Source organism: Pseudochaenichthys georgianus, chromosome 14 (assembly GCF_902827115.2).
Source record: "Pseudochaenichthys georgianus chromosome 14, fPseGeo1.2, whole genome shotgun sequence".
In the NCBI taxonomy this organism is placed as follows: Eukaryota; Metazoa; Chordata; class Actinopteri; order Perciformes; family Channichthyidae; genus Pseudochaenichthys; species Pseudochaenichthys georgianus.
The window spans coordinates 20,674,917-20,699,099 of NC_047516.1; the positions used below are offsets into that span (position 1 = coordinate 20,674,917).

The 24,183-nt window shown below is 39.0% G+C and overlaps 3 protein-coding genes across 5 annotated transcripts; all 3 read right to left on the reverse strand.

The window, feature by feature from the left end:
* Positions 1-538: 538 nt before the first annotated feature.
* On the reverse strand, positions 539-3,595 carry timm10b (translocase of inner mitochondrial membrane 10 homolog B (yeast)). The gene is made up of 3 exons (XM_034098923.1): positions 3,292-3,595; positions 3,110-3,205; positions 539-1,841 (listed from the first exon to the last, which is right to left on the reverse strand). Exons 1-3 carry the CDS (start codon positions 3,316-3,318, stop codon positions 1,176-1,178), a joined length of 789 nt encoding a protein of 262 aa, XP_033954814.1. The 5' UTR covers positions 3,319-3,595; the 3' UTR covers positions 539-1,175.
* A 2,356-nt stretch (positions 3,596-5,951) lies between these two features.
* Positions 5,952-9,895, reverse strand: LOC117459028 (uncharacterized). Of its 2 annotated transcripts, XM_034099858.1 has the most exons (6): positions 9,811-9,895; positions 8,966-9,064; positions 8,793-8,835; positions 8,561-8,655; positions 8,085-8,143; positions 5,952-7,075 (listed from the first exon to the last, which is right to left on the reverse strand). In XM_034099858.1, exons 1-6 carry the CDS (start codon positions 9,815-9,817, stop codon positions 6,599-6,601), a joined length of 780 nt encoding a protein of 259 aa, XP_033955749.1. In that variant the 5' UTR covers positions 9,818-9,895; the 3' UTR covers positions 5,952-6,598. The 2 variants fall into 2 exon arrangements, with proteins under 2 accessions (XP_033955749.1, XP_071061569.1); XM_071205468.1 differs by lacking the exons at positions 8,793-8,835; positions 8,966-9,064; positions 9,811-9,895 and having other exon boundaries at positions 8,085-8,162; positions 8,561-8,646.
* A 3,441-nt stretch (positions 9,896-13,336) lies between these two features.
* LOC117458773 (nectin-3) lies at positions 13,337-20,503 on the reverse strand. Of its 2 annotated transcripts, XM_034099433.1 has the most exons (7): positions 20,399-20,503; positions 19,839-20,174; positions 19,320-19,429; positions 16,512-16,668; positions 14,978-15,433; positions 14,161-14,269; positions 13,337-13,833 (listed from the first exon to the last, which is right to left on the reverse strand). In XM_034099433.1, exons 1-7 carry the CDS (start codon positions 20,478-20,480, stop codon positions 13,680-13,682), a joined length of 1,404 nt encoding a protein of 467 aa, XP_033955324.1. In that variant the 5' UTR covers positions 20,481-20,503; the 3' UTR covers positions 13,337-13,679. The 2 variants fall into 2 exon arrangements, with proteins under 2 accessions (XP_033955324.1, XP_033955323.1); XM_034099432.1 differs by lacking the exon at positions 14,161-14,269.
* Between the last annotated feature and the right edge of the window lie 3,680 nt (positions 20,504-24,183).

The window sequence follows — 24,183 nt, forward strand, 5'->3', positions numbered from 1 at the left end:
ATTTTTTATTACATCAACAAAGGAAAAAATACAATGAGCCAAACTTATCAGGACATGTGTATAGGTTGTCCATAAGTTATGTCTGCCTATTGTTGCAATAGCAAGATGTTAAGACATTTTTTAAATATTTTGGACTATTGCATGACCACATTCTCCAACCTGGAAAATAAGTGGTTTTAATGAACCCCTTTCATATCTTCATCATTTATTCTAGCATCCTTTAACATCCCAGCTGACAGTTACACTGAAGAACTTCACTACCTTCTGGTTTTGGAAAGATGCTAATGGCAATGGTGTTTAAGATTGCTTATCATGGCTTTGCTGCTGGATTATAGACTGTCGCGTGTTTGGTGCAAATACAGGAAATGATGGGAGGAGAAGGTGATGAAGGTCATGAACTGAATTTACACCCACAACAGTGAAAGTGAGTGGAATACGCCCAAACCACTGCTGAGCATCCGGCAGCATGAGGGCATTTCATTTTGTCAAACAACAAATGAAAAAGGTTGTCAAAAGAAAATGTAACATCAAGAAAAACTGAATGAATGTTATTTTTATTGTTAAATCTTATTTCCGCATTTACTGTAACCTTTCAAAACAAATGTTCATGACTGAATATGATTCACGTAACTGTCTTGCACACACCTACACTCATATACACTGCTGCTACAACAACCTCCTTTCTTTCTTTACCATATAAGCACATACACCAAGGATTTATAATATCTGCATATATTTAAATAATCATGAGGGACATGCTTGAATATGTGTTTCTCTCCATAGGGGTTTACATTGTTCTCCTGGTAGATTGCAGGGCAGTTGAGCTAACAATGTTTTTTTTAAGTTTAAAAAAAAAAGAAAATCTAAACATAACGACTCCTGCTCAATTCGTGTGAGGTCTTTAAGCTGCTAATGTTGTCAAGCTAAAGCAACATACTTTTAATTTACAGAAAAAGAAAAGTTTGACTGTAGCCAGAAAATGTTATATGCCATCATGATATAATGTATAACCATTTCTGATTTAGCTAATAATTTATGTTGAACTATTAGTAAACTATTCTTTTCAGCAATATGGGGAATATCACATGTACTGCCAGTGAGAGTTACTCATCATGGTAGTCATGTTGCTAACAGAGAGACCTGATTCAGACCCAGATTGACCATCATTAAGGGTCCTAAGGTGGGGGAACCACTGGGGGTTTCTCTTGGCCTGACAGGCTCTCAATAGATTTACAGACTGTGGGAGCAGCTACTGTTGGTATGGGAACATCTTCTGATAAGGATATTGGTTTAGATGGCATAAACACAGGCGCTGAGATCTCAGACTCAAAGTGGGGACCAGCTATTGGTGGCGGGGGAAAGTTTGCTATGTAAGACGGTCCATTGCCAGCTTCATTGGGCGCTGGTAGACTCACTGTCTCAACCAGAGGTGTGAATGGTGAGGCAGCTGATAATCTGACATCTGTTGAAGTTGTCGATTTGAGAAAAGCAGTGTCAAAGTCATTTTGGATATCCAATCCTGCTGGCTTTAAGACTGAGCTTTGGGCCTCGGTTCCGACATCGTCGATCGTCATTGAGGTAAAAGGTTGATCCAACATTGAGGGTACTTCTGGGGGTGGAGATAAGGTGATGGGGGTTTGAGATGCTGCAGAGGCCTCTGTGACAGCTGGCTCAACATTTGCAGAAGCAGTGGCCTCTGCAGCCTTGGCACTTTCTGCCGCCTTGCTCTCCATCTCATCCACCCGGCGCTGCATCATCTTAGGCATCAGCTGCACATAGGAGCCCATCAGACGGTGGTTGGAGCGAATCAGCTTCCCCGCACAGTTGTCCACACACCGCTCCTGGACAGACAACAGCAATAAGAGGTGAAAACAACAGAAAGCCATTTGTAACTAAACTAAAACGGTTTGAAAAGTGCTGTTGATACGATATTAATCTAAAGTTTGTGGAAAGGGGGAGTAAAACATACTTTTTTCAAGCCAAAGACAGCCATATTAACCAAAAGAAAATAAAGTAAAGAATTTGAGACAACAGGATGCGAACACCTTTATAGCAGCGGTTTGGTGGAGACCTTTTTCAATATGACAATGACTTTGATGTCAAGTCAATGACCTTCACAGAGACCTGACCTGATCATACAAGTCTTAGTTAGGGATGAATTAAAAAGGATGACTTCTAGCCAGATCATAAAGCCTATCACGTGATGATACGTCCCCTTAACTGCTGCTCTTTTGGCTTAATGTAGAGATCCTGAAGAATGAGTCTGTTTTTACAGCAGCTCATGCTTTTCTTCATAATTACCACTGACATACAGTTGCAGGAAACTGATGGACTGTCCACTCCAAGTAGGGAATGAGTCCTTACCCCAAGTGAAGGAGTTAAAGTATCTCGGGGTCTTGTTCTCGAGTGAGGGAACAATGGAGCGTGAGATGGGCCGGAGAATCGGAGCAGCGGGAGCGGTACTGCAGTCGCTTTACCGCACCGTTGTGACGAAAAGGGAGCTGAGCCAGAAGGCAAAGCTCTCTGTCTACCGGGCCATTTTCGTTCCTACCCTCACCTATGGTCATGACCGAAAGAACGAGATCGCGGATACAAGCGGCCGAGATGGGTTTTCTCCGCAGGGTGGCTGGTGTCTCCCTTAGGGATAAGGTGAGAAGTTCGGTCATCCGGGAGGGACTCGGAGTTGAGCCGCTCCTCCTTCGCGTCGAAAGGAGCCAGTTGAGGTGGTTCGGGCACCTAGTTAGGATGCCACCTGAGCGCCTCCCTAGGGAGGCGTTCCAGGCACGTCCAGCTGGGAAGAGACCAAGGGGTAGACCTAGGACCAGGTGGAGGGATTATATCTCTTCGCTGGCCTGGGAGCGCCTTGGGATCCCCCAGTCAGAGCTGGTTGATGTCGCCAGGGAAAAGAAAGTTTGGGGCTCTCTGCTGGAACTGCTACCCCCGCGACCCGACCACGGATAAGCGGGAGAAGATGGATGGATGGATGGATACAGTTGCGTTGTATGGGTGTAATGTACAGGTATTCAGGCTACGTACTTTAAGCCACGTTTAGTAAGGTTATGCAGAAACATATCAGTTCAATTAAATGCAATGGGTGAATGTATCTCACCTCGTCCATCGTCAGGCTTCTGTAGTTGAAGTTGCTGCTGCATTTTTGGAAACAGACTTCAGTCATTCGGTTGTAAACCAAAAGGAAGTCCCTCAGCTGCAAGAAACAAAACCAACCCAAATTACCTTCAAAACGGTTAACTTTTAATTGTGTATCTGACATTGCATATACATGTTACTTACATTTCTTAGTTGATTTTCAGGCTCCATCGTGATCACGTCTTAAGTTGACTGCTGGTTAGCTAAAATGCTAACATCCAGAGCTGGTCCGTTAATGAATCAACAAGGTTATTATGGTTTTCTCCAAGCCTTAGGTCTCTCCGGTGAATATATCACAATCCCGCAAAATGTCAGCACCAACGCATCACTTATCGTAGCCAAACATGAACCGGTTCAGGGAATATATTAAGATGGCATGACATTCACATGCGAGCTGCCATGTTTGAAAAAAGGATCGTCTCCGTCCTGAAAGACGCCTCACTCTGTTCCATTTCCGGTCGTTTGAAAGCAAGAGGAAAACAAGTCATGCTATTTTGATTAGTTACAGTTTTCGAAGTTTGTACTCAAACAGCCAGACAAACAAACATAGTAACTTGCACCTAATTGTAAGATATTCATTTATTTGTTATTTTTCTTAATTGTCTTTATAGTAAGAAGCCCAAATGTGTGTTTAATTCCTATTACAAAATTAGAGAATTGTTACAAGTCTCACCCTTTTACAAAACTAGCACACTGGCAATTAATGCTAATGGATTAAGGTCCATTAGCATCATGACATCCAAGCCTTCTGGGGGGTGCCTTCTCTGTCAAATGTTTCATTATCAGTAATTAAAATGATTGGAACGTAAAAGTTCAACAAACTAATTGAATGCTAACCATTGAAACATTGTTTTTATTGAATTCGTCACAGTCACAAAGCTAAAGAGCTATCCAAACCTCTTCCTGGAGAATGAATGAGCCATGAATGCAACCTAAACAGGTAAGTGATCAATATCTCAAAGTACAAGGCCTACTGAAATGAAGACGTTTTTCTTCAAAGTACTGTTTTTAAAAATGCACTTCATACATGGGTTTGAACGTAATAAGTCTTAATTTATAAGCATATGTTGTTTATTTACACTTAAAACAATTGATTTTCTTCCCATGTTACTCTTTGCAAATGTGAGCATCATAATATAATCTGCCTCATATAGGCAGAACAAGCTATTGTTTGCAAATGTAATCAGTGGCTTTCAAACAGATGTCATGATTTCTTGCACTTAGGCACGGGTGTCAAACTCAATTTCATCGCGGGCCACATTAGCATTATGGTTACACTCAAAGGGCCGGTTGTAACTATATAAATATACAGTCAGTCGAAAGTTTGGACACACCTTCTCATTCGGCAGCGTTCAGTTATTATGCTCCAAATATCTGGAACAAACTCCCAGAAACCTGCAGGTCCGCTGCAACTCTGACTACTTTTAAATCCAGGCTGAAGACTTTTCTTTTTGCCGCTGCTTTTAATTGAACTATTCATATCTTAAACTGCACTGTAACTTTTATCCATGTATTTTTTCTTTTAATGTTTATTTTATTAGCTTTTCTTTTTAATGACTGATTTTAAATGCCATTTTATTAATGTCTTTCATTTTTTGTAAAGCACTTTGAATTGCCTTGTGTTGAAAAGTGCTATATAAATAAACTTGCCTTGCCTAGTAAACAAAAAAGTGTTACAAAATCCAGAATATTATTTATATTTTAGATTCTTCAAATTAGTCCCCTTTTGCCTTGAGGACAGCTTTGCACACAGATTTTCTATATAAATATATAATATATATTAAATAATGTATTCTATTACATTATTGGCTCCGCGTTGGATTATTATCAGTTCTGGTAATAACTTCATAAATAACTACGTCTGAAAGCAGAAGTCTAGGGCAAATAATTGAAAGCAAATATTCAACAATCACACCAATTGTATTGTATATAATATTCTTTGCAAGCTTTTGCGGGCCACATAACATGAGGTCGCGGGCCGGATTCGGCCCACAGGCCTTGAGTTTGACACCACTGCACTAAGGCCTTCAGACCTCACACACAATATGAAATTTGTTTTTATTTCTGGTGTGCAAGCCCATATTGGAAGGAGATGGTTGGATCCTAAAGCATAAGGCTTTAATGCTTTTGAAAAATGATCGGAATCTTCCCGTAATCAATCATGACCAATATGACCTTTTCTAATTAATTAAGCATGTAGTTAGTCTTGTTAGCCATAGGGTGGCAGATCAAAAACACACTGGTGACTCAATGTTAGTCACTTTTCCATTACTTTTTGGTGTGACCTGACAGGTGTTACAGTTATGTCTCATGTCAGCCATGGGACTTTTATCACATGTCACCCACCCCCCTCCTTTCCTGTCATTTGTTTTCTGTGCATTAAGAGAATGCTAGACTGATGCAATAATGTAAAAGGATTCTTGGCGACTGTTTAAATCAGACTATACTGTAGTCCTTATGTTTCATGATAAAACTCTGCTCATTAACACTTTATTGAAACAAATGTAAAGTGCTAGTCTCTACGGAAGCATTAGTCAAGTATTTAACACGCTTTTAGGCAGATATGAATAATGCTTTGCTATTTCACTTTTTATGCTGCTTTGTCAGCAATAGTGAAGCCAAAAATGAATCCATAGAGGTGTGGGAGGCCGTGGTGAGTTATTGCAAAGCTGTCATCGAACAGTTAGTATACTGCGGACCTCTGACTGCTGAGTTCACTTCAGAGCTCAGCTCCCTCAGCAGGAAGCAGTGCAGTAAATTATCCTTCCCAAGAGAGGGAAATAATCATTTAAGCAGATGGCGCATTAGCTCTTGAGTGCAATCAATCCTAAAAGTAATGACCATAATGGTAACGTTGACGTGGGAAATCTTCTGTGGGTGACATTTCCTACAATATGCCCACAGGGAAAATAAAACGACATTATTAGTATCTCACTTAGCTTTCCGCTTTTTACTTTCCAACCTTTAATCAAATCTTCATGTTCATTTGTATAATTTATGGTAATATAACTGAAAAGCAGATTTACGTGTGCATAGGCAAGTATATTGTTATATCGCCTATAGCGTGGAAAACAAATGTTAGATTGCTTTCCTTCACACCTTTCTGAGACATCTGCTATGAGACATCAAAACAGTGAAAGATATTCCATGTCCTGTGATGTTGTGATGTCTTCCTTGTCTTTCAAAACATATACATTTCCACTGGGTCCTTGACCTCTAAATGTCACACACTGAGTTTCATTTCTTTCTTTATTCTCAGTGTTGTACCTCCGCTGCACAGAGATGTACACCTTTTGTTCCTCTGTTGCTCAATCTGGAGAGTTCAAATGTATTTACATCAAAGAGGAAATTGCGCAAAAAGCTTGTTAAATATTGAAGGTAACATTCATTCATTCTTTCAGACACAATAATGGTCAGTTAGCTTTTCTTAGGTAGGTCAAACACTTGAATCTTAATCTTGATGTTCACTATCATGGCTAAAGCTGCTGTTCTGAATAGCCTCTACTTCTGAAAGCTGTGTGCATACAACCCCATTAGCATCATGTCTATCTTTTCTTCCCTCAAACTCTTGCTCTCCTTTCCACTCTCTACTTTGCCCCTTTCTTATTCCCCCCCAACCCACGATCTCCCTCTCTATGTTTGCACCCCTGTCCCTCTCCAGCTCCTCTGTCTCCTGGGCTATCTGTTGACTGTTCAGGTAGATGCTGCTGTGTGAAACCATGGTGCTGGTGTTTCTGGAAGGAAGGTGAGCATCCATGTCTGCTTCCACCTCTAAGAAAGTATTCAGGGTGGGAGTGAGGTGGCCCGGCAGCTCCTCTGGAAGTTTGCTTCTTCTCTGAGTGGGGCCTTGCTGATGGCGATTCTTCTTCATGCGTTTCTTTACCAACTTAAGATCCAATGAGGCATAATTCAGGTCAGGCGCTATGGACTGGTTTAAGACAGTAGAGAAAACATGGGTTAGTGAAATGCTGTTTGCGTAGATAACCAAACAAAGCATCAGCAGTAAACACCGGTGTGATCTTCTAGGTCTTGTGGTTGTTAACTCTCATGTATTTCTGTAAGCCTAGTTTATTTTTAGAACACCATGTGCCTTATTCTGTGCATTGGTTCAGAGTTAAATTGACCACAACTTCAAAGGGTTTAGCTGCCTTCCGCTTTGAAAGCAAATCTCTCAGCATGGGTTTAAACAGGTCTGCATGTGTATTTTTTAAATACAATGCTGTTATATATGTATTTATAGTTGCAACACACGCACTGTTTACCCAGCTGGTCTGGCCCTGTCCCCCCTATTTCGCAAATGAGGGCCTATAGGCCCCTTGTCATGTCTGCCGATATCTGGGTTTATTATGTCTGTTTGTTTTAATCTGGGTCTATGTTGTTGTCAGTGACATATTGTCTTATCTTTTTAAATGCCTTTGTGATGTGCTGCAACCCATTTTCCCCTCGGGGACAAATAAAACGAATACTAGACCTACAATAAAAATAAATACTAGAATACTATATTTGCACATTTTAGACGCATTTATATTTATTGTAGAAGTACAACGAAGAGAGTAAAGCTACTCCTTTTTTAGGTGCCATCAATACATTCAGAATAGACAACATACAACAAAGACACGCAGCATTCATACATAGATAAAATAATAACAAAATAAAGTAGTAAAAGCGAATAAAGCGGTTTAGAATATTATTAGGCAACATTAGTACCCGATACATTCACATTTTATCATGCGTATTGCAGATGCAAAGCTTAAGAGAGGTTTAAAGATGTCATTACCCGAGCATGAAATCCACACGATATCACATGTACGAGTGTGAATAACCCGTGCAAATAAATAACATCAACGGGGTGAAAACTGAATTTTGCACCTCAGCTCACAAAAGCACGTTCAAAATATTTCCTTTTTTTGCCGTTATTCTGTCACACTTTCAATTACCTTCATGCGATCTGTTGCGCGTTCCATGGTCATCGTCTCATAGCAAACCTCGACAGAATCTGAACACAAGTCATTCGGCTTGTAATGAGCACACATATGGAGTCACGTTAAATAGAAAAGAGAAGGATCTAGAATCAATTACAACATATTGGAAATCTAACTATTTTGAACTGTGGTTGAAAAGGAAGTAAACATTTTTGGATGCATTGACTTATACATCTATCTTAAGCTTGCATGATATTGATCCTTTCAACTTGTTATGATACACACTGATATAATACATTTGATCAAATATACTGCCTACAAATACAGCAAAAAGGAAATAGTCATAAAGGTGATTCTAACATAAATTAATTGTGTAATCAAACAGTATCACAGACAAAGATATATATTGTGTCATGCTTGTCATTCAGAGACTAATGTTATTATTTATATCGTTATGTTATATACAAATTGACGTCTGGCTTTGCTCTCACCTCCTCTGTCTGAGCTGATGTTGCCGTAGATTGGATTTTCCTGCAGCTCTTCGTGATTGTGTTCATGAAAATAATGCCCTTCATCCTGTGAGGGGCTTCAACAACATATCACAGGTTAGTTCTATAATAAGAGGTCATTCGTAGATGTACAGCAAATAATGCCCTTTGTATACATTATTTCTCATTGTATTGCACTTATAATGGGCTGACATGCACGCAAGCCAACGCATACCTTGCTCCTGTATTAGTATTTCTGAAGCAGCACTCGTCCGTGTCTGTTGGAACACAATATGTATACATTTATAAAGGCCCTGTTCTTTTAAAAGCAGAGAGAGGTTTACAGTTATGGTAAACACGTAAAAAAGTAACAAAGCAATTTAATAAACATTTTAAATGCAACCATACCTTTGCACAAAGTGTCTTTTTGTCTGATGCAGAAGAAGACATTGAGACAGACAGAGATCAACAAGGCCAGAGATAACAGCGCCAGAGCTACCGCTTCACCTGTAAAAGACAAAACCACTATCAACATCTTAAACTTTTTAAGTCAGTGTGCGAAACTAATGGTCCATAATGTTATCTGCTAACAACAGTTTGTTCCTTCAGTATGTCTCAATGATAAACAGAAAAGAAAAAACATTTGCGTCATTATTTGTGCACGAAGCACAGATGTAATCAAATGCTTCTCAGAGACTGGGAAATCCCATCCCTGACCTTTTAAGATGTAAAAACCATAGACACAAAGAAGCTATTGTTCATTTAAATGATATGACTTTAACTTTAAAGTGTCTACAGGGTGCTACTGCATATGAGACATTTGAAGACGGCTTTAAAAATATATCACACAAGCTAAATTGTTATTACCAATTCTCTCAAATATGAGAAACATATATAAAACGTATTTATTATTGTTAATAATATCTAATCTTTATATCATAATATTTATATATACTGCAGTTCACAAGCTTTAAAATGATTAAGTATGCTACACATGGTTTGATCAATGTGCTTACTTTGACATTAACACAATGTAAAACAAAAAGTTATGTGTGTATACTAAGAGTCAATAAACAGAGCGTGTAACCTAACATACACAAGTAACACCACATTCTGTTAAATGCGCTTTAGCGTTTTTGTGGTGAAAGTCGAAACACACTAAGGGATAGAATATCAGCACATGTACAATGTAGGAATAGTAGATACAAGTTTATAAATCTGAATCTTATAAAAAAAGATAGTTGTGATCGTACCTTCCATATTCCAGCCGTCTCAAACCAAACGGATTGTTTGTCTGAAACGACGTATCTGAGTCTACGACACATCACCGTGTTAAGAGAGTGAGGTGGGCCTGTCGTCTATTTATACTTTGCCTTAGTTACCTCTCTTTTGACACAGTGCTTTGAAAACTACTCTTCAGTTACAAACAGGAAGCAACGTAACCTCATTCTGAGGCACCCAGTCTCAATCCCATTGTGAGGTACATTAGGATATCAAATAGATTGCCACATTAATGGTTTATAATTTCTGTTAAGACTTCAATACTTTTAATCTAATAGGAACATGTCTGCACACAAACAAATGAGTAGAAGAAAAACAATGCACCTTTTTTTAAAAGACAGACACATATGTACTTTACTTATGTTCTAATGTCATTGAATCTAATAAATAAATACAAAATACAAAAAACTCCATCCCTATTTTTTGCCACACCTCACTGAACTTAACACTAGTAATAATAGTAATAACACTAAGTCTCGAGCTGTTACCACACTTTTTAACTTTTACAGGCACACATGTAGATTTGGTTTGGGTAGATTAAAACAAAGCGTTTATGTAATAATTCTTGTTAATGTGCACGGGCCTTCAGTATTAAGAATGTAGCTACAGCTTGCGTGCGAAGCACATTGTGGTTTTGCTACTGTGGTCGGAAAATCTGAAAAAAAAGCAGGAATGAAAGCGTTCTCAGCACAGCCAAATGCACAAGTGAATGCGTGTGTGTGCATGTGTGTGTGTGTGTTTATGTGTGTGTGTGAAATATTGTTTTACTGACCAACCCAATTTAGCAGGGTCCTCTTAGTTTGACCTGAAAAGGAAAAACTACATTTGAATGATTAAAGACATGATCAACACACAGGAATAAAACATGTTTTATATAATCAGCAAACTCTCAGAAATATGAGAAGCTATATCACTTCCTTTTTGTGTATAATGCTAACCAGTGGTTGTTCTTCGTGTTAGCCATTTAGCCCATGTGGTTTGTGGTTTAAGCCCCACTTTGTAAACTCAAGTGTCACACGTAGACAACGGGGTCTTGACTCTTTGATATTGTCAGTCAATCAGCAATGAAGAATTGCATAGGAGGAAATCATTGGGCTACTGGGCAACAAACCCTCCATCCCACAGCAAACAGCTGATTGACATAACTCATTTGAACTACTACTAATACTAAACTATTACTTTGCTTTAAAAGGCCCCTTTAATGCTTATACTCAATTTCATATTTGTATTGAGTGCCTCTACTGTGATATGATCACACGCTTTAATGTTCAAAAAGCTCTTTATTTTTCTCATACTGCCTGTGCTGCAGCACCTCTTTTCACCCTCTGTCTGAAACCAGAGTCCAGTCTGCTCTGATTGGTTAGCTGACCGGCTCTGTTGTGATTGGCCAACTGCTTAGCCTTTGCTGACCATTGAAATGCACAAAAAGCTAAATAACATACTACATGAAAGGGAAAAGGCTAAATTAGGGCCTCTTGGAATGTATTAGCAGTTAGAAGGCAGCTTTTATTTTGAAATGTACTTTGAAAGAGATGGCACTTCCTTTGTGGCTATGACCACTTCCTTAAGTTCCAGGAAGTCCTTTTACACATGGACACTAATGCAATAAGCATGTAATGGGAGCACTCGCTCCAGAATCCCATCCATCCTTTGTTCTAAGCCCTAAACGTGTCATTATCAGTAAGTCAAGTTACTAATTATTATCTTAGCTACAAGTGTTTGATATTATTTGTGGTAATATAATTTTGTAGTAAGGATAATTATAATTTTTGTAAGAACTTGTTGCTGTGTTATAGTGTGTTACATAATGCTGTGTAATGTTGCATCGCATATGTAAAAAGTACATTTATTCTGTAAATGTTAAGAACATATCATTGTTTTATGTGTACTTATGGAGAAATGTATTTTGTTTCAGTTTCACACTTCTTACCATTAAAATCTCTGCCAAATACAACACCTGCCTGTTACTTGGAGGAATGATGCTGAGGTCTTTAATGACATCCACTTAAACACAGACAGTGGCAGAACTTCAGTGTTAGTATTATTAGATCTCAGTACTGCGTTTGACACTGTTGACCACAGCATATTACTAGACCGACTGGAAAACTGGGTGGGACTTTCGGAAACAGTTCTAAATTGGTTTAAATCCTACTTAAAGGATAGAAACAACTTTGTTTCTATAGGTAAATACACATCTGAGTTGACAAATATGACATGTGGGGTTCCTCAAGGCTCCATCTTGGGGCCTCTTCTCTTTAACATCTACATGCTACCACTGGCTCAGATAATGAAGAACAACAAAATAAGTTACCATAGCTATGCAGATGACACACACATTTACGTAACAATTTCACCAGGAGACTATGCTCCAATTCAAACACTGAGTAAGTGCATTGAACAAATCAATGACTGGATGTGTCAGAACTTTCTCCAATTAAACAAAGATAAAACTGAGGTAATGGTTTTTGGAGCCAAGGCAGAACGTATAAAAGTTAGCGCTGAGCTTCAGTCTGCAATGTTCAAAGCAACAGATAAAGCCAGAAATCTAGGTGTAGTCATGGACTCTGACCTGAGTTTCAACAGTCACATTAAACAGTTACTAAATCAGCCTACTATCACCTAAAGAATATATCTAGGATTAAAAGACTAATGTCACAGCAGGATTTGGAAAAACTTGTCCATGCCTTTATCTTCAGTAGACTCGACTACTGCAATGGTGTCTTCACAGGTCTCACTAAAACATCTATTAGAAAGCTGCAGCTGATTCAGAACGCCGCTGCTCGAGTCCTCACTAACACTAAGAAAGTGGATCACATCACTCCTGTTCTGAAGTCTTTACACTGGCTTCCTGTGTGTCAAAGAATAGATTTCAAAATATTGCTGCTGGTTTATAAAGCACTGAATGGTTTAGGCCCAAAATACATTACTGACCTCCTGCTAAACTATGAACCATCCAGATCTCTCAGGTCTTCAGGGACTGGTCAGCTTTCTGTCCCCAGAGTCAGAACTAAACATAGTAAAGCAGCGTTCAGTTATTATGCTCCAAATATCTGGAACAAACTCCCAGAAACCTGCAGGTCTGCTGCAACTCTTACTACTTTTAAATCCAGGCTGAAGACTTTTCTTTTTGTCGCTGCTTTTAATTGAACTATTCATATCTTAAACTGCACTGTAACTTTTATCCATGTACTTTTTCTTGTAATGTTTAATTGAACTATTCATATTTTAGACTGCACTGTAACTTTTATCCATGTATTTTTCCTTAATGTTTATTTTATTAGCTTTTCTTTTTTAATGCTTAATGTCTTTCATTTTTTTTTTGTAAAGCACTTTGAATTGCCTTGCGTTGAAAAGTGCTATATAAATAAACTTGCCTTGCCTTGCCTTGAGGAAAGTTTAGCTGGTTGTTAAGTTTCAATATCCACACGTTGAAAACGAGAACAGCACAAATATAGTTCAGACAGTTTTGGTTCAAAACAAACTCAAGGATACATAAAATACAGTAAATGTGACTTTATTAGAACGTAATAGTGAATATATACAGTGTTATTGCAAATATGACAGAGTGAAATGTTAATAGCCAGTAATAGCTCAAAGTCAACTTTCTTTGACAATATTAGATTATTTAATTAATTTATATACAATAACAAATAACACAGCCTACATAAAAACACAGCCCTTGTTTGTACAATTGCCTGCAAATTTGTTGTAACGTCAGTTCGATATTACCGACCTAAACACCTACATTTTTATTTTTCGCATGTGACAATCAGAGTGTTCACTATATCCCAACAATTACAGAATGCAAACTATACACATTCATCCCGCTATATAGTAGGCATTAAATATCCATGAACATTTGTTTCATATCTTTAGGCTCTATCACAGAGTTACACCTTGAAGTGAGCAAGGGCCCTGTGTAAATATCATGACGTCTTGCAGCTGTATACTTGATCGTCGGAGGAGGTGGTTTGAACGGAGGCGGTAGATCCATCCTAGAGAGAGAGAGAGAGAGAGAGAGAGAGAGAGAGAGAGAGAGAGAGAGAGAGACAGAGAGAGAGAGAGAGAGAGAGAGAGAGAGAGAGAGAGAGAGAGAGAGAGAGAGAGAGAGAGAGAGAGAGAGAGAGAGAGAGAGAGAGAGAGACAGAGAGAGACAGAGAGACAGAGAGAGACAGAGACAGGTTGCATTGGCAAAGATTGGTAGCTGTATCTAAAAAGCATGCAGATATGATGGATAAAGTGTGCCTGTAAGAGAGAGATATCAGTTGTACTCGGTCGCAGGTGCAAACGATGGTTGCATGGATAGGTAATGAACATTTTACTTTTCCCTTTTAATTTTTCTCCTGTAGAGAAAGCCAGCCAAAACGATCAGTAGTAGGATTGGAACAATGATTAGCGCCAACAACACATCACTCTGTAAACCTCCAAAATCTGAGAGACAAGTGAAAAAGTGTCATTAAGGAGAACAGCAACAGCAACATTTAAAATAAATATATTGATAATAGATGTCCAGTATAAAAAAGCATTGTGCCTTAGGCAGAAAAGTGTGTTTTGCTGTCCTCCCACTGAGCTGTCCGCGTTAAGAAGTTGTCTCCTTTTTAATGACATTTCTACCCTGTGAGGGCATCTGGCCCGAGGCAGAGAGAACTGGTATCTGCAGAGCCTCAGCATGTGATAAGAATTCAGAAGCTGAAGGCAAAGAAACTGCAGAAGTTCTTCATATGAAGGTTTATAAGTAGGTCTTGCCTATCGAGCATTCAGGTCTTTGGTCTGTATTCATTTTTAAACCATTTCTACTTTTAATTTTCCAACACTGCTGTAGCTCACTTCACTTATTGCCACAGACAAAGATAACCACACTGCACGCAGACCCCAAAGAGACTAATGTGCCACAGTCTTAGAGCACTACTTAAAGCCTATTTCAGGGAAACAAAGGGCTGTTGATAATTCTCAGTCCCAGACAAAGTGCATGTTTAGTATTATCAATTATTTTATTTTATTTTTATTTAAACTGTATTTGTTGTACGGTAGATAAAGGGCACATGGTTTTCCTTGAAATGTTCATTTTAAATTAGAGAAAGAGAGCAAAATAACAATTTTCCAAAATCAATAAACTGTGATACACAAAGTAATTATTACCTCCATCCTCAATGACTACCGTTGTATTTCCAGTGTTCGGAGTTGGCGTGGCAACAGGATTGCCTCCCATGGACTCATTCTTTGTCTCCTGTGTTGATCTGAACACCTTATTACCATTACTTAAAGTTGTGGTTGGATTGCTGGCCACTGATTGGTCAGAAAAAGTGGATGTGTTTGGATTGTGAGTGCTGTTAATCTCCTGATCAGTGGAGCTGTTAAAGTGATAGCTGTCAGTGTGTGTGACAGGGGATGACGTGACACTGATATGTGTATAATCTGTTAAATGGGTCATATGCGCTCCATCTGTGACATTTCTAGAGTTGGGATCATCTGTTATATCAGTGCTCATATTCATGGTCCAAGTCACATTGCCATCAATATTTGGCCTCCGGGTGGTCGGTGATGTGATCAAACCCTCCTCGGTCACATTGGACTGTGGTGGAGCTGTCATGAGATCTGAAAGTAGCAAAACACCACGGTAGACATGCTGTCGGCAAAAATGTTTTCTACTATTTTGATGTTGTCACTGCATCAAATAACATTCTTTCTTTGGACCTGCACAGCTCTCACTTGTGAGAAAAGAAATACCTGACATGGGAAACTGGATTAAAAGACACATCTTTTACATTAAGTTCCTGTTAATATGGTTTAATATGTTGGGAAATATGCTCAGTTGTTCTCTTGCGAAGGTTTAAACAAAGAAATATAAGACACTCCAATCTGGCTTTGTTTTTCGTACCTATTTTGTACCTAAATTGGGTTGAAACTATAAGTATTGTAGTTAATCCCTATCGAAATACGTAGTCATTTAATACATCATTGAAATGGACCCACATGGCATGTATGAGCTCTGTGCGTAATCATTGGGTAAAATAAGGTGAAGAGGTCATTAAAAAACCTGGAGCCTGAAGCCAGGGGCAAATCCAACAGTATGGTATGGATTATACACATATACTTAACTAATGATGAGTACATTTAGTCAGTATTCTCAGTGTTATTCCAAACCGTCACCGGGCTGTACTACTCAAATGTGTCCAACAGATTGTGCTCTCACCCCATGTCGCGGTGTATAGACTCTGTTGTGACTCTGCTGAGTGTGTTTGTTCTCAGGGTTTGAGAAGTGGCTTTTTCTTTTGTTCCTATTGCTACGTGTTAACGTTAAAGTGAGAAACGTACACAGGAAGAGAACTAGACAGTGCTATATCACCAGTGTAAGGCAGACAACATGCAGTTTTGTTGTTTCATGATCTACAACTGTACAAACAGTCGTTTAGTTAATTCAGTGTTCACCCTAATCCTGCAGGGTATTTGATTTGCAGCAAAGAATGACGAGTTTCACTCTTAAAGCTTCCAATGTGTTCACAGTTGGTGCATTCTCATAGCTGTGCGAATCTGTTCCCTTATCCTAAATAAAAACCTAAAATTGAGTGAGCTTCAGTATAAAAACAAAAGCCAAGTATCAGCTCTTTGTTCCAATAACTCGGCCCAGAGGAAACGCTGAAATAGAGTACACCGTACAGAGAGAAATGCTCACCCGTCCTCAGGCTTGTGGTTGCTGTTAGCACCGTGATGGAGAACCTTTTATGCACACTTTTGTTTCCTGTGATGACAGTCAGTGTATAAATCCCTGAGTGAGCTTCAGTCACCAACCAGAGCTCCAGAGATTCACTCTCTGAAACCAGTGTGTTGTTCTAGGATAAAACAAGGTTATGAAGCATTAAGAAACATCAGACATCAGAGGTGATCAATAACGTTCAACCCAGTCTCATGGTTTTTTTGTGTTCACCAACACGATTTTTAATCTATTGATTTGTGTTCACCAACACGATTTTTAATCTATTGATTTGTGTTCACCAACACGATTTTTAATCTATTGATTTCCCCTTTTTTTCGTGTTGCACAGCACGATTTTAAAAGCAATGCATTTCTACTGGTAATGTGTTTCGTTCCTGCAACACGTCTTTTTCTCCGGTCGGGTCGTGGAAGACCGGAAGCTGTGTGGTTCATAAAAACATGTTCTTACTCAATATCAAGCCACAATTATTGCTTTTATTTTAAATCGTATAATTTCGGACTTTTGTTGCCGTCTGTGAGGAAAAGAAATGGGGCTCAGAGCCTCAGGATACTGAAATCTGTATTTTTAAATATTTTTTTCCTTCTAATTTGTTATTCTTTTCAAAATAACACACTGTTATTTACTCACCAATAACACACAATTATCCTTTCTTTTATTTATTGGTTTAATTCCATAATCTCTGGCTTTTTTGTCGTCCGTCAGGAACTGAATTTCAAAATAAAAATAACCGGAAACAGACGTAGGCCTATAAGGGACATTTCGAGCATCATTGCGATTGTCAACATTTCTGAGTTTAGGATGGCCGAAGACACTACACTACACATAATCCCCAGCTATCGTTTAGGACTACAGTCCCCATGATTAATCTTCAAACTCTGGGGTTGCGTTCCAATAGTCCATTTAGCTTAGGAACCTTCCTAACGGAGTGAAATGACCCGGAGGTCCCTCAGTGGCAGCCATGATAAGTGCCGTTCCAATTCTCCAAATGAAAGGAAAGGAGGTTTCAAACTTCCTTTATAACCTCCTTTAGCTTAGGCACCACTGGACCTCCCTTGACGAAAGGAGAGGAGAAAATGCTGCCCCACAATGCCTTGCAGCCGCAGCATTTGCCGTCACTCAACAGTCGGCCGTTCACGGAAACAACCGATTATGACCGAGAAATTATATCATGAACGTTACGGTGCTTATTAAGCATTTTAAAACGTATGTGGTAAGTTGCCAAAGTGATTTGTTCTGAACGTTCATCAGTATTATAATCAAAAAGAGAAATATGAACGTTAGTTTTTACTGAAATGATCAAATAAAGTCAACATTTCACAGTCTTTACTGAGCTGTGTGGAGTTTGTTCAACTTTTAAAAGATGTTTGAATGTACACATTGATAGGTGTTAAAGACTAACGTTTATAATAAATACATTTGTAATAACTTTAAGATCTTTTCATAGTTCATACAATCATACGTATTGGGATCATTGGTATTAATGTGGACCGGAGGGAGAGGGTGACGAGCATAAGTTTCACTTTCATTTTTTATTTCAATTCCAACTTTGGTCATGAAGAATATGTTTCTCTGTTGTCCATGTTCATAAAGCATAAAGCAACAGCATCAGAGCACGGTGCAGAGTCTCTAGATGAGTTTACAGTAGTCCCTCCTTCTTATTAAACATCCATGTTGTAGTCCGCTGTATAGAAAACTGTAGTTTCCATAGTTTCCCCACAGCAGCAGCAGACGCACAAAATGACATCCGCTGGCGCATCATAAACACGTCGGATAGTGAGAGTGCATTCGGATTCTCTAAAGTACCGCAGTCTCTTCTCCTAAGTCCTTTTGAATTCTCCTATCCACTATCCCTTAACCCTGTGACGTTTCACTCAGAGGTCAAGGAATAGGAGATAGGGTTAGAATTTAGGAGCTGATATTTGGATTATCGGAACGCAACCTGCGATTGGATGTTGGAGTGGCAACAAAACAGCTGTTTGAAATGGAACGAAACCACGCCAGACTATCCAAAACTGGAATCGAATGCCCCCCCAGAACTACATGCTGGCTATTGTGTTTCACAAAATGTTGCGGATTGTCTGGATTTCATATCATATAAACACCAAATCCCAGCATGCATTGCAGCTAAAACATCCAATCAGCGAACTTAAACCATAGCTGAGAATCTTGGGTAATCGCTCGAAATGCCTACGTCTGTTTCGGTTATTTTTATTTTGAAAATCAGTTCCTGACGGACGCCAAAAAAGCCAGAGATTATGGAATTAAACCAATAAATAAAAGCAAGGATAATTGTGTGTTATTGGTGAGTAAATAACAGTATGTTATTTTGAAAAGAATAACAAATTATAAGGAAAAAAAGATTTAAAAATACAGATTTCAGTATCCTGAGGCTCTGTGCCCCATTTATTTTCCTCACAGACGGAAACAAAAGTCCGATATTATACGATTTAAAATAAAAGCAATAATTGTGGCTTGATATTGAGTAAGAACATGTTTTTATGAACCACACAGCTTCCGGTCTTCCACGACCCGACCGGAGAAAAAGACGTGCTGCAGGCACGAAACACGTTACCAGTAGAAATACATTGCTTTTAAAATCGTGCTGTGCAACACGAAGAAAAGGGGAAAATCGTGTTGGTGAACACGAATCAATAGAATAAAAATCGTGTTGGTGAACACGAAATGCCGTGAGACTGGGTTGTAACGTTTGATGAATTAAGTGAATTTCATCGTGGGCTGAGTTATAGTTTTTATATTTTCCATCACCTTGGTCCACTTGTAATGATCAGCAGGAAACGCTGTGCATGAAATTGTCACATTTTCTCCAGAAGGAACTTCGACAATGCTCTCCGCATCACACAATAATTTAACTTCATCTAGAGGAGAGAAAATATGAGATGAATTTGGATTTAAAACACAAGCATGGGCATGTCAAACATCTGCTGTAAAATGAAAGTGGCAGAAGGATTATTATCAGATGCAATTCACATGAATGGCACCTTCTGGAATTGTCTTCTCCCTTTATTTTGTGCATAACATACCATTGTTAAGGCTGGAAAGAAGGTGTATAAGGGGAAAATAAGTGAGCGAAACAAAGCTCTTAAATGTGTTCTTGCAAATATTACATACATTTTCTTAGAAGGGCTGATATTGGCTTATGGGCTCTGATGCATTCAAGAGCAAAATGAAAAATAAGCATTAAACAATAAGATAGAACTGCTCATTTGTAACTAAATATAAAATGATGTGCTGACTGGGAACTTCTCCGCATGCTTTTCGTCTTACCTTTGATCTTTAGCTCTGTTTCGCTCCTGATGGCCCCCAGAGGAAAAGTCGCAATTTCACAAATATAGAAACCACTGTCCCATGTTTCTACATGATGAAGGTGTAGATAGGAGCCGTTGGGCACATTCTGCATGGTGACATTAGGCCAGAACTTCCAGAGTCCAAGATTTGGGGAGTACACAGCCAGCTTTGTGTTTCCGCTCTTGTTCTTTCTCCATTCAACACTTACGATCGTGAGAGAAGGACTGCTTTGGATAATACAGGGTAAGGTAACATTCTCCCCCACTACTGCCTCCATCTTTTCATAATGTAAAATGTCAACATCCTGCTGGAGCCCTGTCAAGCACATCAGACATTGGAAGCAGTACAAGTTAGAGACACAATCACTTACATTTTGAAGTTGATATTACAGACTGAAGTCTGCTGGAATGCAGGCAGACACTATCATAGCATTATGCTAACATAGCATGTCAAAACAAATACCAATACACATTACAAACCCATTGTGGATATCCCGAGAATGCTGGGATTTTACACGAGCATCAGTGGTTTAGGATTACCTTGTGTAATAGAGGCAAGAAGCAGGAGAGAGAAGGCCGTTCCCAGGACACCTCCAGCCATGTTCAAGCTCTCCAAACTCATCACGATCAATCAGACCATCCATTGAGAGGTTCAGCAAAGACAGAAAGAGTAGACTGCAAACTGAGGTTAAAGAGTGGGATAGAGCCTGTGAGACAGACAACAGGATGACATATGTTCACAGGAAACCACACTGAGCGAGTCATATGTTTAGCGCTTTGCGGCGAAAAAAACCTCTGGTGCAAAGCAGGTTCTTGCAATAGAAAATCTCCACAGAGCTATCACTATTTATTCTATTGGTCAGGACTAACTGACGAGACAAAGAGGATAGACTTTGATCTAAATACCAAGCTAGAGAATTGACTCATTTAATTTTGGTTAACATAACTGATCATTTAAGATTCAAGATAAGACACTGAGACACAAACGCATACAAAGTACATTCTAAAACCAAGAAGACACATCCTGTATACAGTAATTGTATATCTATCATGTCCATACTCTCCTTTTAGCTCCATCTGTTGGTCAAAACATACTCAACATACAATACAATCTAGAGATCTCTTTCTCCCCTTACTCGGTTCACCGTCTTGTATAATAATGACATAGGCACGGCTTGTACATGATCAGTGTTGTCCTCTGTGCTTGTTGGTGGTTAATGTCACTTGCACTGGGATGAAGAGATAAAATAAACATGACATTATTAATAATGGGCAACTTTGGAAATTGTAAGTCCAATAGGTTCTCCAATTAACTGATTAGTTCATTTTAAAGGTCCCATGTCATGGCCATTTCTACTGATCATAATTCCATTGTTGAGGTCTACTAGAATAGATTTATACTGTGCAATTTTCCAAACTCACATTGGTTTCTCATACAGCATCTCGAGTATGTGTATTCACTCTGTCCTAAACGGCTTGTTGGAGCTCCTGCCCCCCCCCCCCTCCCTGTGAGCCCAGTGTGCTTTGATTGGTCGGAAATAAATACGTCAGAGTACTACCCAGGAAGTAAAAACGAGGCGTTTTGAGGCAGCATAGACTGTTAGAGTTGTCCTCGCTACAGGGTGTACTTTGAGGGTTTTTGACTCTGCAGACTGTTTACATGCATATAAAGCTACATAACACACAAGGGGACGGGTAATAACCGGAAAAGCATGACATGGGCCCTTTAAAGGAAGAGCAACATAATTTCTGTAAGATATAATGTCAAATTTCTGGACTTCTAATGAATTAATCAAATAATTAAATGATTTGTCTGCAGCTTCGAGATTCATACAACTACATCCAATTTGCGCAAATCATAAGAATAAACTCTGGTTGAATCTAAGACTAAAAAACTTCTGTTGATTGTAAACATGTTTTTTGTAGAAAGGTTTTGCAAGGATTTAAGGTAATTCTGTTGATATACTTGTCAAATTATCTCATGTCTAAATGTATTAGCTAAAAGAAAACAATGTTATCAGTTACTAGTATGGATCAGACATTGCAGTAATATATTGAGCATGACCTTTCTTTTAACTTAAATGAGAGCTAAGAATAGCTATCCTTAAGAAGATATCAGTCAGTATTCTGACAGTGCATTTTCAAAGTGTATCACGACGATAAGGACAATGCCACATTGCTCCATTTCATAAGGGCAGCACCACTTCCCCACGGATTTGTGGACATCTCAAGGGTTTCTGATAGAACTTAAAGGTGGGGTATGTAATTTATTTCAGAAACACTTTTTGTCATGGAATGCTCTAACATCCTGATAGCAATGAATATATTAAATGCTTTGACAATAAATGTTTAGACCCTCCAGAAAAACGCGATTTTTAAAAGGCCGCATATTTATCAAAATGTCGCATAATCCCAGCATTTTTCCACACAAAGTTGAACAAAAAAAAGTTAACTCGTCTTGACGTGAAGTAGTGATGATGATGATGATGATGATGATGATGATGATGATGATGATGATGATGATGACGCAACGTCATCAGCTCGTGCATCACAGAAGGTAAACAACGTGTGGAACTCACACGAGAGAGAACACCAAGATGAAAAAATCTAATCCATCTCATTTCCGACGAACATTTCTGCTAAAGACCGGGCAAAGCAGTACCCCGATGTCTTGCACGAAAGTGGGGGGAAACTATTCTGCACCCCGTGCAACTGTGTGTTGGAGCATAAGAGAAAATCGACGGTGACGACCCACTTTGATTCATTCAAGTATTCGAAAATGCTTTCTGCTGCTGCGGACAAGAAAGCCAAACAACTCACGTTCACCGAGGCATCAACCTCCAAAACCCTTTCGAGGGCTACAAGAAACGAGGTGAGAAGCCTACAAGATTGAGGCTGGTCAGATAACGAACAAGTAAATGCAAACAGAATGAGGCGGAGTAGTGTGTGTGTGTGTGTGTGTGTGTGTGAGAGAGAGTGTCATTAAAATAGCCCTATTGCTTTTACAATAAATAAACATTGAAAGTGTTTAATTGAATAGTAAAGGGGTTTAACGGTAGTGGCAGGTTATTTGTGAGAAAGAATAAATAAGTCAGCCCAATATTTCCAAACAAATATTTAGCATATTTCGCAACTTTCCGCATTTTTCGCAACTTTCCGCAATTTCACCGCATAAAATCACATAAAAACCCTGCATGTTTAATCGCATAATCAAGGATTTTAGCCCGCATAATCAAGGATTTTTGCCCGCGTTTTTATGGAGGGTCTAATCTGTGGAAGCCGTGGCGCTGTAAAAAGCACGACCAATCATTTTAAATAACTGGATGGCCTACCTCAGAGCCATATAATAGAAGAGTTACGACATCTCCGTTCACTCCAATGGACCACTTTTTTACAGCAATGGCGGATCGTGGAGCCTCTCAATCGTTCCCCGGAAGTTAGCGCCAAGGCTAGCAGAGCTGTGGAGTTGCAGCATAATACACCGTTCGTGACGGACTTTTAAAGGTAAGAAGAAGTTTAAAGATTTATATTGCAGATATTATCAGTACATCTGATTCAAATTAACATGTGTATTAAAGGATGTCAGTGGATTATCCCTAAATTAGTAGATTTAGGGAACGTTTACAGATAACAGATTAGGCTAGGATACCGAAGCAAGTTAGCAACACACGTTGAACAGCCTTTTAATTGTAAATTCTGTTCTCTTAATGTCATTTCGTCCAACGTTGTTGAATTAGAGAAGAGGGGCTTCTAAACGGGATTGTATGCGGGGGTGGAGGGAGTTAAATATTAGATAAATATAACTTTGGTGCGTGTAAGAGTGAGTGTTTTTAGCAGAGCCATATTGTGTCCTTGTGATTATGTTGATTATTACCTGTCTGTATAATGTTGCAGCTCAGCTGATTTTGGATTGATGGCAAAGGGAGAGGGACTTAAGTGAGAGTGAAAACACAAGGTAAGTTTAATACTACTGTTTTATATAAGTAAACACCTTATCTCCCAAAGGCAATAGGTGTGCTATATAGGTGTGTATAACCCTTTCTCCTGTCTGTTTCTCCCTCTTTCAGCACAAGAATCAGAGGGGGATTCGATGGAGCCTGAATACCTACACTGAGACCCTCACCCTGCACCCTGAGTCTCAACTCTCAGTGTTTTTCAAGCCTTTCCCTGTTTTTTTGTATTAAACAAAACATTAAGCTTTCCCAATGGTGTGGTTTTCGTTTTGTGAAAAAGTGCAAATGCAGTGTTTGTATATAATTACATCACATATTTTTTTGCTGTTGGTCGTGAAATTGCTCCTGCTGACTTGAGCCAGCCATTTTCTC